Here is a 15,997-nt window from a genome sequence, read left to right as displayed (position 1 = left end):
AAGTAAATTTTAAATTATGGATGTTATATATTTTTTAGTAGTTGACGGGGTGCGCCTAACCATTTTAGTAAATATATGGCAAGTGAGCGGTTGGGACACGTAAGTCGGTGGTGTATGGTACCGTACTTAGTCCGTTCACGTTGTTAGGTAAGCTCTAGGAGTTATTTAGGACACTGGTCGCTAAACTGTTTCGAGTCTCAGTAGTCGGTTGTGGTACAGACATTCGGTCTTATGTTTTAGGGCGACCGAATCGGTGGTGGCGGGAGAAATGCCATGACAATAACAACAAATCCGCATCATCTTCTTGTAGGAAATATTTCTCTGAAAAGTAAGAATATTAACCTCTTATAACCAGAAGTTATGTGTACTCCAAAACCAAATTCGCATCTATTCCCATCTGGCCACCGTCTAGATCCGCATTGTATTCATTATCCTTGTGCTTGTGAAAATAATACTGTTAAATAATTTTAAAAAATCATCAACACATTTTAGCATCAGTTTTGTCAGCACAGGACTTGAAACTTTGAGTGATGCCAAATATATGGGTTTCAGAATAGTCAGCCCCATCTTAAAAATAGTTGCTGGAGCTGGTGCACCTGTTCTTCATAGGGTAACAAAGTATTTTGTATGGTTCTTAGCGTTACTCTAAAAACACCTTAAGAAGATGACCATACTTCATTAATGAATTTTCATTTTATTTCTAGTCAAGTAACTGGAGACAAGTGCAACCAGTCACGTCATCCACTCAATAACAGTGACAATGGCTGTGTTAGTCGAGCTGCCGGACCGTACACCATCATACCTTTAAAGCTTCTTTCTATGAACGGGAAGAGACAAACAGACTTTTTTATAGAAAATTTAACTTCAAATACCGCAAGCGGTTTCCAAATTTGACTTTGACCGACGGTTTGGTCATAGCAAATTTGAATATTTACAAGGAACATAATATTCCGACTGTTACTACACCCATCTTGAAACTTTGAAACATTTGTTAACAGCAATAGGTTCTTTCCAGATTTTAAGACACCACTAGACTTATATAAGATTAAGTTTTTTTTTTTGGTAAATTTTTCCATGTTTTTGTCATGTATTGATGAGATTACCTGTAAGTTTTTAATGAAAGTTCTTTTTTCTTTTCTAATCCTCTTTCCATAACATTATTATTATATAATAATGTTACTGTAGTTAAATACACATGGTTTAGAGCAAAAAAGATTCCGAATTCTCGAAATTATGAACCATTGAAATTATACTTAACTGAAAAAAAATAGAATACTTTTTTGTGCAATATACCATAAATACTAATTACTAAACAACTAAATTCACTTAGTTCTTACTGGTTTCAGTTACATAGAAAATAGAGAAGTAAAAATCATTTTCTCATTCAAGTACAGTTTGTAACCGTGAATAAATACTTAAAAATAGAATTTTCCATTGTGATACAAGGTGTAATTGAAAGTAATCTATTAAATTAATGATAATTAGTATAAATTTTGAAATTTTCAATAATTATTATATTATCTAGTCTTGTAAGTTTTATAAAAAATATTTATTATTACGTACGTGGCAGTTTATGTAATGTGGCCCAAAGTATTCTAAAATATTTATAAATTATAAAGAAAAAGTAGTTTTTACCACCCTTAATAACAATGATTGTATAATATACAAAATTATTATGTAAGATATCCCTCCACAAATTAGTAATTATTATTGAGATGTAATGTAATCAATTATTTTATCTTTATTTTTTAATGAAATATTATATTAAATAAAAATTATTATATTAAGTACTACTTTTATTATGAATTAATCATTTTTAGTAAACGCAAATTAAAATTAGATAAACAAATTGATAAAATATGTATTAATTATAATTTTTTTTTGTTTTACAGGCGCATCAACAATTATAGTCATTAGCGAATAAGGTAACACTATCGTCTAGTATTATATAAAACGATAAAAAAACAGGAACAATAAGGAATAAACATAGACAGGTAACAGCAATAAATACATAAAACACAAAACTCACTAAATCGTATTCTTCATTTTACTGTAGGAGAGGAAACGCAACAGACGTTTTACCCCTTCGTTCTGGTTTATTAGAAATTTCATTCTGAACCCGGGTCTAACTTTTGTCGGATGGTTTCAAAGATTGGACAGTCAAAGAGCAGATGGTGCACAGCTGCAGCTGCTGCCCTGTTTCAGGAATCATTCCTTAGTCTGGCTCTCAATAGATACCTTTCCGATATGGTTGCACCTTTGGTCCAGCTACTCTGTATCACTGAGCACTCAAGCTCCCTCACCGACGGCAAGGTCTCATTCATGATTCATAGAGGGATTATTACTATTAAAAATATTTTTAGCGTATTTTTTGAATTTATAGCCATTTTTATATTATATTTACTAAAGAATTGTTTAATCGGGTAAATTTCTTTCCCAGTAAATGTTAATTTACTCCATTTAAAGGTTTCTTTATAGTTTGTAGTTTTAATTTCATTTATTTCTATTTTATTTCTTTTTTTACCGGTTATTTTCTGCGATATGAAAAATTTTGTGTAACATTTTTAATATGCTAATTTCTTTAATGGTAATTTATGTAGTCTACCTATCATGCATTTTTTTTTTTTTTTTTTTTTTTTTATAGAGGTGGGGAACCCCATTTACGGGCGCCAAAGCAGTGTCGGGCTCGCTAACAGGTTCCGCAAGCTGTTACAGACTGTGCGTATGTATTCCTGCGCCCTACCGACTAAACCACCACCCCTCGCGGCAGACCGCACGGCTTCGGAAACCGATTATAAAAGCTGTCATCTATCCGAAAACCGTAATTTACGCTCCATTGGGGTCAGGTCAAATTTTCGGGTCACCGGTTTGACCTGACCCCGACCTGTGACCTGACCCTGACTTGTGGCTTCACCCCTGATCTTTAAACCTAGCCGATTCTAAAGAAAAAATGTCAGCGTTATAAATGCAATTATGTATATTATAACGAAGCATAAGAACATATAATCTGAATAGTCCATAGCAGAGAATTTCCTTGGCATTTGATAACGGCGATTCTTTTTGCCCTGTAAAAGAAACAGAATAACACGATTAAAAGTAAAATAATTTGCGTTTATCCATAAAACTAGAATTGTAACAAACTTAACGTACAAAAATTCACTTACAAATACTACCGCACATTTTCCAAGACCTCGAGCGCGTTTGCCAAGTTGGCTTAATGAACGCAAGGATAAAAGAATTAAGTTAATCTTAAATAATGTTCAACATTATTAGTTTTCTCCGAAATTCATAAACCAAAGACAGGCTACTCAAAAATATTACGTTTTACTAATTAAACATTTAAACTTCTCGTTCTACTGCCACCTAATTTTAATGCAACCTGGACAAATTAACTCATTTAGTCCAGTCCTCTCTGTTCAATATACAAATAATACTTTCTCTTTTAATTCATTCTGAATCAGAAGAACCAGTATTTACCAACATGTACCTTGAACATTAGAAAGGGAGGATATGTGTCAATCGACGTTCAAAAGACACAACTTGAATAGGGAGGTTGAAATTTGACCCCCCTATTTACCTACTGTTTTAATAAAATTAATAAAAAGGTCAGCGCACAACATACTTTTATGCGCGTTGGAGAGATGTATAAAATATTCTTGGGATATTATCCAAAATTACACATTTACAGAAAGAAATAAAGTGTAAAACGAAAAATACTATGAAATAAATATTAAATTAGTAGAATATTAATAAATTTCTTACCTTCTTATAAAATTTAGCGGGGTCATGAATGTCGATGTAATGAGATGTGTCTGGTAAGTTTGGCTGTTGCGGTATGAAAATGGATGTAAAATCTGGATTCTTGTGCGGATGAATGTCTTCCTCTTCTGGGTCTATATTAATAATTTGAATAATAGGAGTGATAGGCGGAGAGAGAGGAGGAGCGGCTGGAGGAGAATATTGTGTATAGAGGTGGGTCGAGGGGGTTTGTGAGAGGGGTGGAGTTAGAGTCACAGGTATTGGTGGAGGGAGAAGATCTAATTTAAACGTTTTATTAAGAGCCAAGTTGGGCGGAAGAGGTCTACGTAAAATTCTATTTAGCATATCATTTATGCTATTGATGTAGGTAAAAGCATTCATGAAGGTATATTTGAAGTTGCTACAAAACGAATACGATTTATTAAAGAAAAAATGGACAACGTTTTCTCTGCTTGGCCAAATGTTTAATAACATATATTTTGGACTCTCGGATTTCAAATACATTTCTGCAACTTTTGTTTCGGTAATTTTGCAATTACCAATCGCAAAGTAATTTAATTTTAAGCCCTCCTCTTTGGGAATTGCAGCGAACATTTTTGTGGATGAAATACTTTTATGTTTATCGGTTAGGGAACTGATTTCGGCAAGTTTTAACTCTGCATTTTTAATTGCGAAGTAATTGTATTTTAAGCCCTCCTCTTTGGGAATTGCAGCGAACATTGTTGTGATTGTAATACTTTTATGTTTATCGGTTTGGGAATTCATTTCGGCAAGTTTTTTCTCTGCATTTTTAATCGCAAAGTTATTAAATTTAATGCCGCCCTCCTCTTTGGGAATTGTAGCGAACATTGTTGTGATTGTAATACTTTTATGTTTATCGGTTTGGGAATTCTTTTCGGCAAGTTTTTTCTCTGCATTTTTAATCGCAAAGTTATTAAATTTAATGCCGCCCTCCTCTTTGGGAATTGCAGCGAATATTTTTGTGGATGTAGTATTTTTTAGTGTATCGGTTTGGGAATTCATTTCTGATATCAAAACAAACTACAGCGTCTCCTGAAAAGGTAGCATCCATAAAAATCACATATTTATTCTAATTAATGTATATAATACTATAACCTACTAAATTTATTCAGTAGATAAATTCAAAAATAAAATAAAAAAAAGAAATCTTGATAAAAATACATAATTTAAGATATAGGAATGTTTGTTTTTCAAATAATTATTATTAAAAATTAAATAAAACCCTATTGTTAGATTTCAGGTGTTTAATTAGTTCGTAACTTTTTCTACATCTTTTAAATTTGAAGTATTAAAAGGGGACTTTTTGTAGATTAATCTAACATCCTTGCAGAGGACACCGACTTCTTAGCGACTGTCTCTCGATGATGGCTTCCTAGCCCTTTGGATACCGATCGACGATATACCTCCGATTACAACACATGTGAAAAAAAACTTTGACGACATACGATAGATAGTTAAAACATGCGAAAAAATCTGCCGGCGATGTGTCATCTATCTTTTTGATCTCATTTTTTTCGGTAATAATCATTTGTTGAATCAATGTTTTATTTAGTTCTGATTTCCATTTGTATGAGGTGCTCAGTCCATCCTTTTTTGTTTTTTTTACGTTTCTATTGATTTCCGATCGGCTCTTATCAGGTTATATTGAAAATATTAATTTAAAATAAATTAATCCTAATGTTTTGTTTTTCACCTGCTGTTCTGAAAACAAAACAACTTGTATTGTTTTATTTGCCCATTAAAATCTGAATTAATTTAGAATATTTAGTGAAATTTTACAATTTTGAGTCGTTTTATTTACTCAAATATGAAAAAACTATTTAGTTGTTAAAAGAATATTAGCGAGTCGGACCGATTTTTCCCTGCAGATCATATTAATATTTAGAAAATGATATTAATTAACATGAAAATCAAAACTTTGTAATAAAATTTACTATAAAAATATAAACTATTAAATAAAATAAGTAAAAACTTACATTAAGATCCTAAGTAGACCGAATATTTGAGCAACGTATTTAATCAAAAAAATATTTGATAAGAGATGGTAACCACAGAAAAGTAAAAAATTACTAATATGTATCTATGACAACGAAAAATATTCAATAATAGAAATAATACAAGACCAAAATAATAAAAATTAAGTTTATTACGGGTGTAAATATTCATCAATAGAAACTTAACAGTCAGAAGTCACCCTCTTTGACAAGTCACTGATGAAAATTACTCGACAGATAATCGTATCAGTAAATTCTGCCCTAATAAAGATTTGCCTTCTAATAAGACAAGACACCTAACTCTACCACGTAACCCTCAAAAACCGCTAAAACTAACTGCTTACCCTCGGAAGATCAAAGTCCCCGCTTGCCTAACTCTATTACCGTTCGACCACCACCCAAAACCCTATGTACCTGTTTTACAATACGATTTGTTTTGAAAATTTCTATGTCACGATCGCATATGATAACAAATTTAGTGATTGGAGTGCTCTTTCCTACTTAACATTATATAATACTTATTTTGTTCATTATGATTTATTATGTAGTATAGAAGCAAACAATAAAGAATCTTATAGCCGAATACTTAAAAATAAAAAAATTAACATATCGTTGTTTATATAATTATGACGTACAGTCTTTGTCAAAAAATTAGAAACTCGGTCTTAAAAAAGAAAAAGATAATCTATTTCTACCAAATTAGATGAACAATATTCACGTTACTCAAAATGCTGACAACAGTTGTTTCTGATGCACGGCTTACACACACAATTTAAAATATTTATCATTTTATTTAAATGAAATATATTTTCGCTTATTTAATTCAATGATACAAACTAAAACCCCTGTGCATACCGGATTTTATTCATGAGGACGGGCGGTACTAATTAAACTATCGTAATTTCAAAATTTACATATAACAAATTTCGCTTGTACGGTAAGCAAGTTGGTGTAGCGGCGAGGTTTAACGTACCAAGTACCTAGTCGACCGTGCGATCGAAGTCAAGACCCAGTCAGACCGAGATATTTTAAATATTATTCATTTATGTACTTTTACCGGTAACCTGTGACGTCACAACATATCAGTACTTAGAGGATTTTTTGACTGGGATTTAAAAATTGTTTTTTAAAAATGTTATTCTTTGATTTTCAAAGAAAAATGTGACTTTCATTCGGCGAAATCTCAAGATAGAGTTGGTTATCGTGCTGTAGCCCCATATACAGGTGATTCAAAGAAACGAGAAAATTAAATAACGTTAATGAAAAATTTTTTTTAAAAAATGAATTTTATTTCATGTAATTGTACAAATGTTGCCATTTTAGGATACATACATTTTAGTTTATTTTGTAAAGATGACATCTTGCAGGTGACCTCCTCTTCTACGTAAACACTCATGAAGTCTCTTCGTTATACTTTATTTTAAGGTAAAACTTTACCTTCGTCTGAGCTGATTTCTGTCCTGCATATTAAAGTGTTACTACAGTACATTTTAAAAACTTGAAGTTCAGCAATATCATTGATAACAGTACATTTTTATTTTTTTCTATTGATGTGAATTGGCATCAGTGATGTTTCATTGCTATGATAAGTCGTGATCGAGTTGTTTATAATGCATTTTCGTTTGTATACTTTACCTGTGATTTGTAATTTTCTGATTTATTCTTGTTACAGTTCTTAAATTTCCATTGTAAGTATTTATGTTATTACTATTTATATTCTACGTGTGTTCTACGACGTAACCGATCTAAAAATGAGACATAACCAAGTTGTTATAAGTCTTGCACTGCATTCGTACTCCAGAAAAAATGTTGTGAACAGCATATTTATCTAGAAGTAGTAGCTTCCAACAGAAATGTAGGACTAAGCAAGTCCACATCACATTTTGTTTATGTGGATGTATGAGGAAATACTAAATAAATAAATATAAAAATATTAACTTTTTGAGTGAGGAAAGAAAATTGACAATACAAGATATATACAAAAAGTAGATTTCTCAAGATGTTGTTGTAAGTAATTGAGGGAACATCTGATGTATGCAATTTATTTATGTAATATTAAATTCCATAGATTTTAATATAAATACAGAGTACAATAACATAAGAAAGATACAATAGTAATACCCAAAGTAACTCATACATAATACTTATACATATGCTAAAGTAAATTATAAACAACATAATATTATTTTTTAATTGGCACTAACTGACAGGATAAAGCAACCCTTGTTTGCTGGTGGGAGTAATCGGTTATTATATTTTTCTCAATTTGTGTTTTTTATTTAATTATCATATTGATAATTGAGTAATTAACTCAGCGTCAAATAATGGGCAGGCAGGAGTAGGTTTCGTGATGAACAAGAAGATAGGGAGGAGAGTGGAGTATTTCAAGACGCATAGCGATAGAATCATTGTAATAAGGATAAAATCAAAACCTAAACCGACAACGATTGTTAACGTCTATATGCCTACAAGCGCCCATGATGATGATGAGGTAGAGTGTGTATATGAAGTGATTGATGAAGCAATTAAACACGTAAAAGGAGATGAAAATTTAATAATAGATGGAGATTGGAATGCAAGCATTGGAAAAGGCAAGGAAGGAAATATAGTGGGTGAATACGGACTGGGCAAAAGGAATGAAAGAGGGAACCGACTTATATAGTTTTTTCACAAAGTTTAATTTAGTAATTGCCAACACCCAATTTAAAAATCATAATAGAAGAATATACACTTGGAAAAAGCCAGGCGATACTGCAAGGTATCAGATAGATGATATCATGGTTAAGCAAAAATTTAGAGATCAACTCGTTGACTGCAAAACTTACCCTGGAGCAGACATTGATAGCGACCATAATTTGGTGATAATGAAATGTAGATTGGGGTTTAAAAACCTGAAGAAAAGGTGTCAGATGAATCGGTGGAATTTAGAGAAACTTGAGGAAGAGGAGGCAAAGAAGATTTATGAGGAGGACATCGCAAGAGGTCTGAGTAAAAAAGATAAGGTAGAAAATGTAGAAGAAGAATGGGAGAAAGGAAATTCTTAAATCAGCAGAAGCAAACTTAGGCGGAATAAAGAGAACTGGTAGAAAACCTTGGGTTTCAGACGATATATTGCAGCTGATGGATGAACGTAGAAAATATAAGAATGCTAGTGATGAAGAAAGTAAAAGGAACTATCGGCAATTAAGAAATGCTATAAACAGGAAGTGCAAACTGGCGAAAGAAGAGTGGATTAAAGAAAAGTGTTCAGAAGTGGAAAGAGAAATGAACATTGGTAAAATAGACGGAGCATACAGGATAGTTAAAGAAAATTTTGGGGTACATAAATTAAAATCTAATAATGTGTTAACCAAAACTGGTACACCAATATATAATACGAAAGGTAAAGTCGATAGATAAGTGGAATATATTGAAGAGTTATACGGAGGAAATGAATTAGAAAATGGTGTTATAGAGGAAGAAGAGATAGTTGAGGAGGATGAAATGGGAGAAACAATACTGAGATCTGAATTTAAGAGAGCATTAAAAGATTCAAATGGCAGAAAGGCAACTGGAATAGACGGAATACCTGTAGAATTACTGCGCAGTGCAGGTGAGGAAGCGATTGATAGATTATACAATCTGGTGTGTAATATTTATGAAAAAGGGAAATTTCCATCAGACTTCAAAAAAAGTGTTATAGTCATGATACCAAAGAAAGCAGGGGCAGATAAATGTGAAGAATACATTACAATTATTTTAACTAGTCATGCATCAAAACTCTTAACTAGAATTCTGAAGAATTGAGATGAGAGTGGAAGAACTGTTAGGGGAAGACCAATTTGGTTTCAGGAAAAGTATAGGGACAAGGGAAGCAATTTTAGGCCTCAGATTAATAGTAGAAGGAAGATTAAAGAAAAACAAACCAACATACTTGGCGTTTATAGACCTAGAAAAGGTATTCGATAACGTAGACTGGAATAAAATGTTAAGCATTTAAAAAAAATTAGGGTTCAAATACAGAGATAGAAGAACAATTGCTATCATGTACAGGAACCAAATAGCAACAGTAATAATTAAAGAACATAAGAAAGAAGCCGTAATAAGAAAGGGAGTCCGACAAGGATGTTCCCTATCTCCGTTACTTTTTAATCTTTACATGGAACTAGCAGTTAATGATGTTAAAGAACAATCTAGATTTGGAGTAAGAGTACAAGGTGAAAAGACAAAGATGCTACGATTTGCTGATGATATAGTAATTCTAGCTGAGAGTAAAAAGGATTTAGAAGAAACAATGAACGGCATAGATGAAGTCCTACGCAAGAACTATCGCATGAAAATAAACAAGAACAAAGCAAAAGTAATGAAATGTAGTAGAAATAACAAAGATGGACCGCTGAATGTGAAAATAGGAGGAGAAAAGATTATGGAGGTAGAAGAATTTTGTTATTTGGGAAGTAGAATTACTAAAGATGGACGAAGCAGGAGCGATATAAAATGCCGAATAGCACAAGCTAAACGAGCCTTCAGTAAGAAATATAATTTGTTTACATCAAAAATTAATTTAAGTGTCAGGAAAAGATTTTTGAAAGTGTATGTTTGGATTGTCGCTTTATATGGAAGTGAAACTTGGACGATCAGAGTATTTGAGAAGAAAAGATTAGAAGCTTTTGAAATGCGGTGCTATAGGAGAATGTTAAAAATCAGAAGGGTGGGTAAAGTGACAAATGAAGAGGTATTGCGGCAAATAGATGAAGAAAGAAGCATTTGGAAAAATATAGTTAAAAGAAGAGACAGACTTATAGGCCACATACTAAGGCATCCTGGAATAGTCACTTTAATATTGGAAGGACAGGTAGAAGGGAAAAATTGTGTAGGCAGGCCACGTTTGGAATATGTAAAACAAATTGTTAGGGATGTAGGATGTAGAGGGTATACTGAAATGAAACGACTAGCACTAGATAGGGAATCTTGGAGAGCTGCATCAAACCAGTCAAATGACTGAAGACAAAAAAAAATCATATTAGAGACCAACAACTCACAATTATAAGCCTAGAAGTGTGCAATTTATATACATTATTAGATTTTCATCTACTTAAACTCATTACACCAATTAAAAGTATTGGATACATCAATAGATAAATGTTAATGCAACATTTAATATTAGTAACTTAAATAAATAATAGATCATCTGTAATAACAAAAGTAAGCAATTCTGGATTGTTATAAATGTTAGATTATAATAACTATAAATCATTAAGGAGAAATAATAATGATCGTGATCCAGATTAATAACATTAATTTATGATTTAAGTTAATAATTATTGCTATTATTTAAGATAATAAGTTGGATAATTAGACTGTAGTAGATTAAATGGAAAGTTATAAATTTAAAAAAATTTGATTATCCATTTCCTTTGATCTGTGTTAAAATAAAATTTTTTATTTCTTCTTTCCTAAATAAGATGGCAAGGGATCCTATTAATAAGCTGGGTGCTGATACATGTTATTTGCTTGTGTACGGTGGTTGTATTAGAAAATTCAATCTTATACTTCTTCAGGCCGCTGTTTGTAAAAGTTATAGAGATTGTTCCAGATCTCCACCTCGAAAGTGTTCCTATATCTATAAATATATCTTAATAAATATTTAATGTAAAGTTCTCAGACAGTTATAATGAAGTTTCCAGAAACATTTGCACTAGAGTATAATCAATATTTATGTAAAATTGCTTTTATGATTCGTTTTTTAATAGTAAATAGTTTATTGATATGCCTGTCATAAGTTCCACCCTAAACAGCAATGCCGTATTGCAATAATGAATTTTCAAATGCATAATATAAAGTTTTCAGTTTACCGATATGAAGAATAATGTTATAGAATGGGTATAAGAAAAATTATAACTTTCTGCAAATAAAACTGATATGAGGTTCCCATTTAATATTTGGATCAGTCACTACTACAACATACTTATGCTGTTGTTTTATCAGTGCACGAGTGTTTTATTAATATATGTACATCTATTAATTTTTTTTTACTTAAAACAAAAAATAATTAAAATTGCATAATAAGTAGATAATTCTGAATATCCTGAAATACAGAAAAATAATTGAAAAAGAATTATAGGTTGTAGAGTAAACAACTTGCTAGTAAAAAAGGTTTTTTCATACTATCAAACCCTGATGTTACAGGAAGCAAAAAATTACCAGTTAAATTTCTCATCTGTATAGCTGTAGATTATTGTAGGCAGCTACTTAAACACGATGGATAATTTGTTTTTATGGGGTATGAATATCTATTTATTTTGAAAGGAAAAATATTAACTTTTTATGGTATACCTTTTAGTAGTATATTGCAGATTAATTATGTAAAGAAAACTATTGAGTTAAAAGCTCAAAACTTGTAGAAGAATGTTATTGTGTTCAGCTTATGATTGATTCTATTTTCTTAGATTTAAATAAAAAAGAAGTTGGATTTTGTTTTTACAGAAAATGAATGCATCCATAAACAATTCATTGACTGCCGAAGTTACATTAAATACATCAATTGAAGTTAAAACAGAATTAAAAGAAAGCGTACCTGAAGAAACAGAATGTTTATTTTTACGTATCAATGAAGAGTCGGAATTTAATAGTGTAAGTAAAAGATAATATAGTTTTCTAATATAATATAATTTTTTTAACATCAACAGACATAAATGGTATTTTGTTCTCTAGCCTCTTGTTTTTCATATCTTCTCTGATTATTTTATTTGTTTATTATTATTATTATTATTATTATTTCTTTTGTAAAGTAGCGTGCATATTAATGCAAATGCAGATGTTATTTAATAAAAAATAACTTTATGCAGAAAAAACTTATATCTGTGCAATTTATGAATATCTTGTCATAAATGTGACCTCCTTTATTCTTAATCACTTTGTGTACATGATTTGACATCAATTCAACTAGGGTACTTCACATGTTTTTGGTTTGTTCATCATGAAGCCATATTGATTATTGCTTTAATGAAATCAATTTTTGTGGTACAGAGTTGTTTTTAGACTATTGCCTAAACATTTTTAATTGGGATTAAACATGGGGAGTTACCTGGCCACAGGAAGAATGAAAATTTTTCCACTTTTTTGGGAGTATGGCATGGCGCCAAATCTTAGAATACTTTGTTACCTTGTCTGGATTTTTTTTAAGTTGTATCACAACCCTTACTCAGAATTTTTATATATACATAATTTTCAACATGCCATCTAGTGGAAGTAATCAAAAACGACCTTCAATTGTGAAACATTCCCAAAACATTTTTTTATGATTGTTGGGTATGAGCCAGTGACGTATTTTCATCTGATGCTTTTCTAACATATGGAACCCTTTGCCCCTGAACAATAAAAGTTTACTTTTCTCACTAATAACCAATCCTGTGATGGAGTAGTATTTCTTTTACAGCTACATATACCTTTCCTTTCAGATGAATATGAATCAGTTTTTAAATTATTTTATTAATATAGTAGTCACTTTCTCGTCCATCACATACTTGAAAGCTCTTTGTCATGTTATACTGGCATGCTCAGAAAGGGAAGTAATTTTTTAATACTTTTGTTGGAGTTGTATCCGTTATTATATATTCAAGACACGCAGAACAAAAAATACAAAAATAGGATTTTGTAATAAAAAATTATATGAACGTTTTCACTATTTATAAAATGAGGATTGCTAAATAATTGAAATAAAATAATCTCACATTACACAGATAACTTAAAGAATGGGTGTGGTCAAGCAGTGTAGCCTTAACATAGAAATAAACAAAACAATAATTTTGCTTTATATTATGATGTAAATGTTCTGTATATTAATCCTCACTTAAAACAGGCACATTTTTTCATTAGATTGTATCTTTTGTTAATATTCATAGAATTCTACAAGCATATGCAGTATAATGAATGATAATTAAAATTAGATTATGTATATGAAATAAATTTATTAAAAGTAAACACCGAACAAATAAAGAAAAAAATAAATGTGTTTATAAGTACTTTAATGAACTGACATGTCAGATTAAAAAATATTCCACATTTTATTGAGAGATTAATTTAATTACAAAAAAAACAAAAAACAAAAAACTCTGATGTGGACACCACATGACTTCCTTGTATGCCTATTAAATATAAGAATTTTTTTTTTTAATTCTATTTATTTATTTCATTAATATGAGGGTAAGTCAATTATTATCCGCAATGTAGTTATAGATTTTATTGCAATACAAATAGGAAACTTACTTGTACATCATTTTTCAACATAGTCCCTTTGCATTTAAATGCACTTGGTCCAACATTGCACAAGGTTCCTGATGCGCTCATAAAAGAAGGTTTTCGGTTGAGCTGTGAGCCAGGAACGCACCGCTTCTTTCACTGTTTTGTTTGAGGTCAAAGTGGCCGTTCACACTTTGAGTGGACCAAATAAGTGGTAGTCAGAAGGGGTAAGATCAGGACTATATGGAGGATGAGCCAGTAGTTCAAAGTTGAGTTTCTGGAGTGTTACAGAAGTGTGGGCGGGCATTGTCGTGCAACAACACCTTTCGACAGCAGTCCTCGGCATTTGGTTCAAATTGCAGGCTTCAGCTTGGCAGTAAGCATCTAACTGTAATCCGCACTGTTTATTATCGTCTCTCTTTCCTCATAATGTTCCAGTACTGGGCCTTGTGAGTCCCAAAACATTACTCTCTAGCTTGTAATGATGGATCCATGTTTCATCACCTGTGATGATTCTGTCTAAGAAGATGTCCTGTTTGTTATCATAGCGATCCAAATGTTTTTGGCAGATGTCCAAGCGCATTTGTTTATGCGACTGTGCGAGTTGTTTTGGGACCATCTTGCTCAGACTATGAAACCCAAGTCTGTTACGGATGATTTCGTAGGCAGAACCGTGACTAATTTGCAGACGATGTGCCACTTCATCAATAGTTACTTGTCTGTCTAAGAAAACCATGTCACGCGCACGCTCAATGTTTTCCTCATTTGTGGCGGTAAACAGTTGTCCGGCTCCTTGTCATGCATAATACTTGTGCGACCATTTTTGAAGTTTTCAATCCATTCGTAGACACTCCATTGCGACAACACACTGTTCCCGTACTGTACTGAAAGTTTTAGATGAATTTCGACCCCTGATACATCTTCTGACCACAAAAACCGGATCACTGAACTCTTCTTTGGTGCAAACAGAAAGTGAAGCAGCCATGGTTAACGGCAGGGCAGCGATAATGGAACTAACTTAGCAGCATCAAACCTGCACAGACATAACAATTAAAACACGCATGCGTCGCCTACGCAACACGACAGTACTATCAACATAAACAAAAATATAACTAAATTGCGGATAATAATTGACTTACCCTTGTATTTTCTGATAATTTTTCATATTTTTTATTGTTATTGAATTATTTATCGTATATTTTTTTTTTACAATCGAAAGTTAATATTTATTAATAAATCAATATATTTAAATTACAAAAAAAAATTTTTAAGAAAGAGATGAAATCTGATTCGAACCGATATGCTCTTTTTAGATCCAAATATTTCATTAATTAAAATTTTATTTGGCTATAACTCTGGAACCAATGAAAATAACTACCATTTATGATATATTGTTGAAAAGCTTTCAGTGAGGGCTTATTACTTCAGTTATGAAAAAATAAAAAATCCAAACAAATATGGATTTTGGGGTTTTTTGGTTGAGTCGATTGCAATCAAAAGGGCAGGTGCACAATTAGATGTTCAACAGTCATAAATCCAAAATTTCAACTTCCTACAGCTAATCGTTTTTGAGTCATGCAAGATACATGTATATATAGATGTCACCCCAAAACTAGTCAAAATGGATTCAGGGATGGTCAAAATTGATATTTCCGTTGAGATCTGAGAACTGAAATTTTTCACGATCACAATACTTCCTTTACTTTGTACAAGGAAGTAATTACAAATTGTTTGACATTACTAATGGCCATGAGAAGATTTGCTGAACTGGTTTAAGATTGGAGGCAGTGATTATTGCCAACATTAACAAATACAATAGAACTTCTCGGTAATGATGTGTCATGGGAGACTGGGAAAATTTCCTTATAAAGAAACATGCAATATACAAAGTACTTTGAACATTACATATCTAAGTATCAGGTATCCATAAACCACATAGTACATTAAACTTGTAAAATTTGAATTTTTAGTTGAACTTCACAGTATTAATAATAAATGTCTAA

The 15,997-nt window shown here is 31.6% G+C and overlaps 1 protein-coding gene across 1 annotated transcript in view; it reads left to right on the top strand.

Moving 5' to 3' along the window:
- LOC142334069 (uncharacterized) overlaps positions 1-15,997 on the top strand; it is an 86,690-nt gene that overhangs the window by 24,792 nt on the left and 45,901 nt on the right. Inside the window, exons 4-5 of the mRNA XM_075381736.1 lie at positions 1,893-1,994; positions 12,240-12,386. Of these exons, the coding sequence (XP_075237851.1) occupies positions 12,243-12,386 (144 nt within the window). The 5' untranslated portion in view covers positions 1,893-1,994; positions 12,240-12,242. The remainder of the gene's footprint in view (positions 1-1,892; positions 1,995-12,239; positions 12,387-15,997) is intronic.

Source organism: Lycorma delicatula, chromosome 13 (assembly GCF_047948215.1).
Source record: "Lycorma delicatula isolate Av1 chromosome 13, ASM4794821v1, whole genome shotgun sequence".
NCBI lineage: Eukaryota > Metazoa > Arthropoda > Insecta > Hemiptera > Fulgoridae > Lycorma > Lycorma delicatula.
This window is presented reverse-complemented; position numbering and strand designations above follow the sequence as displayed.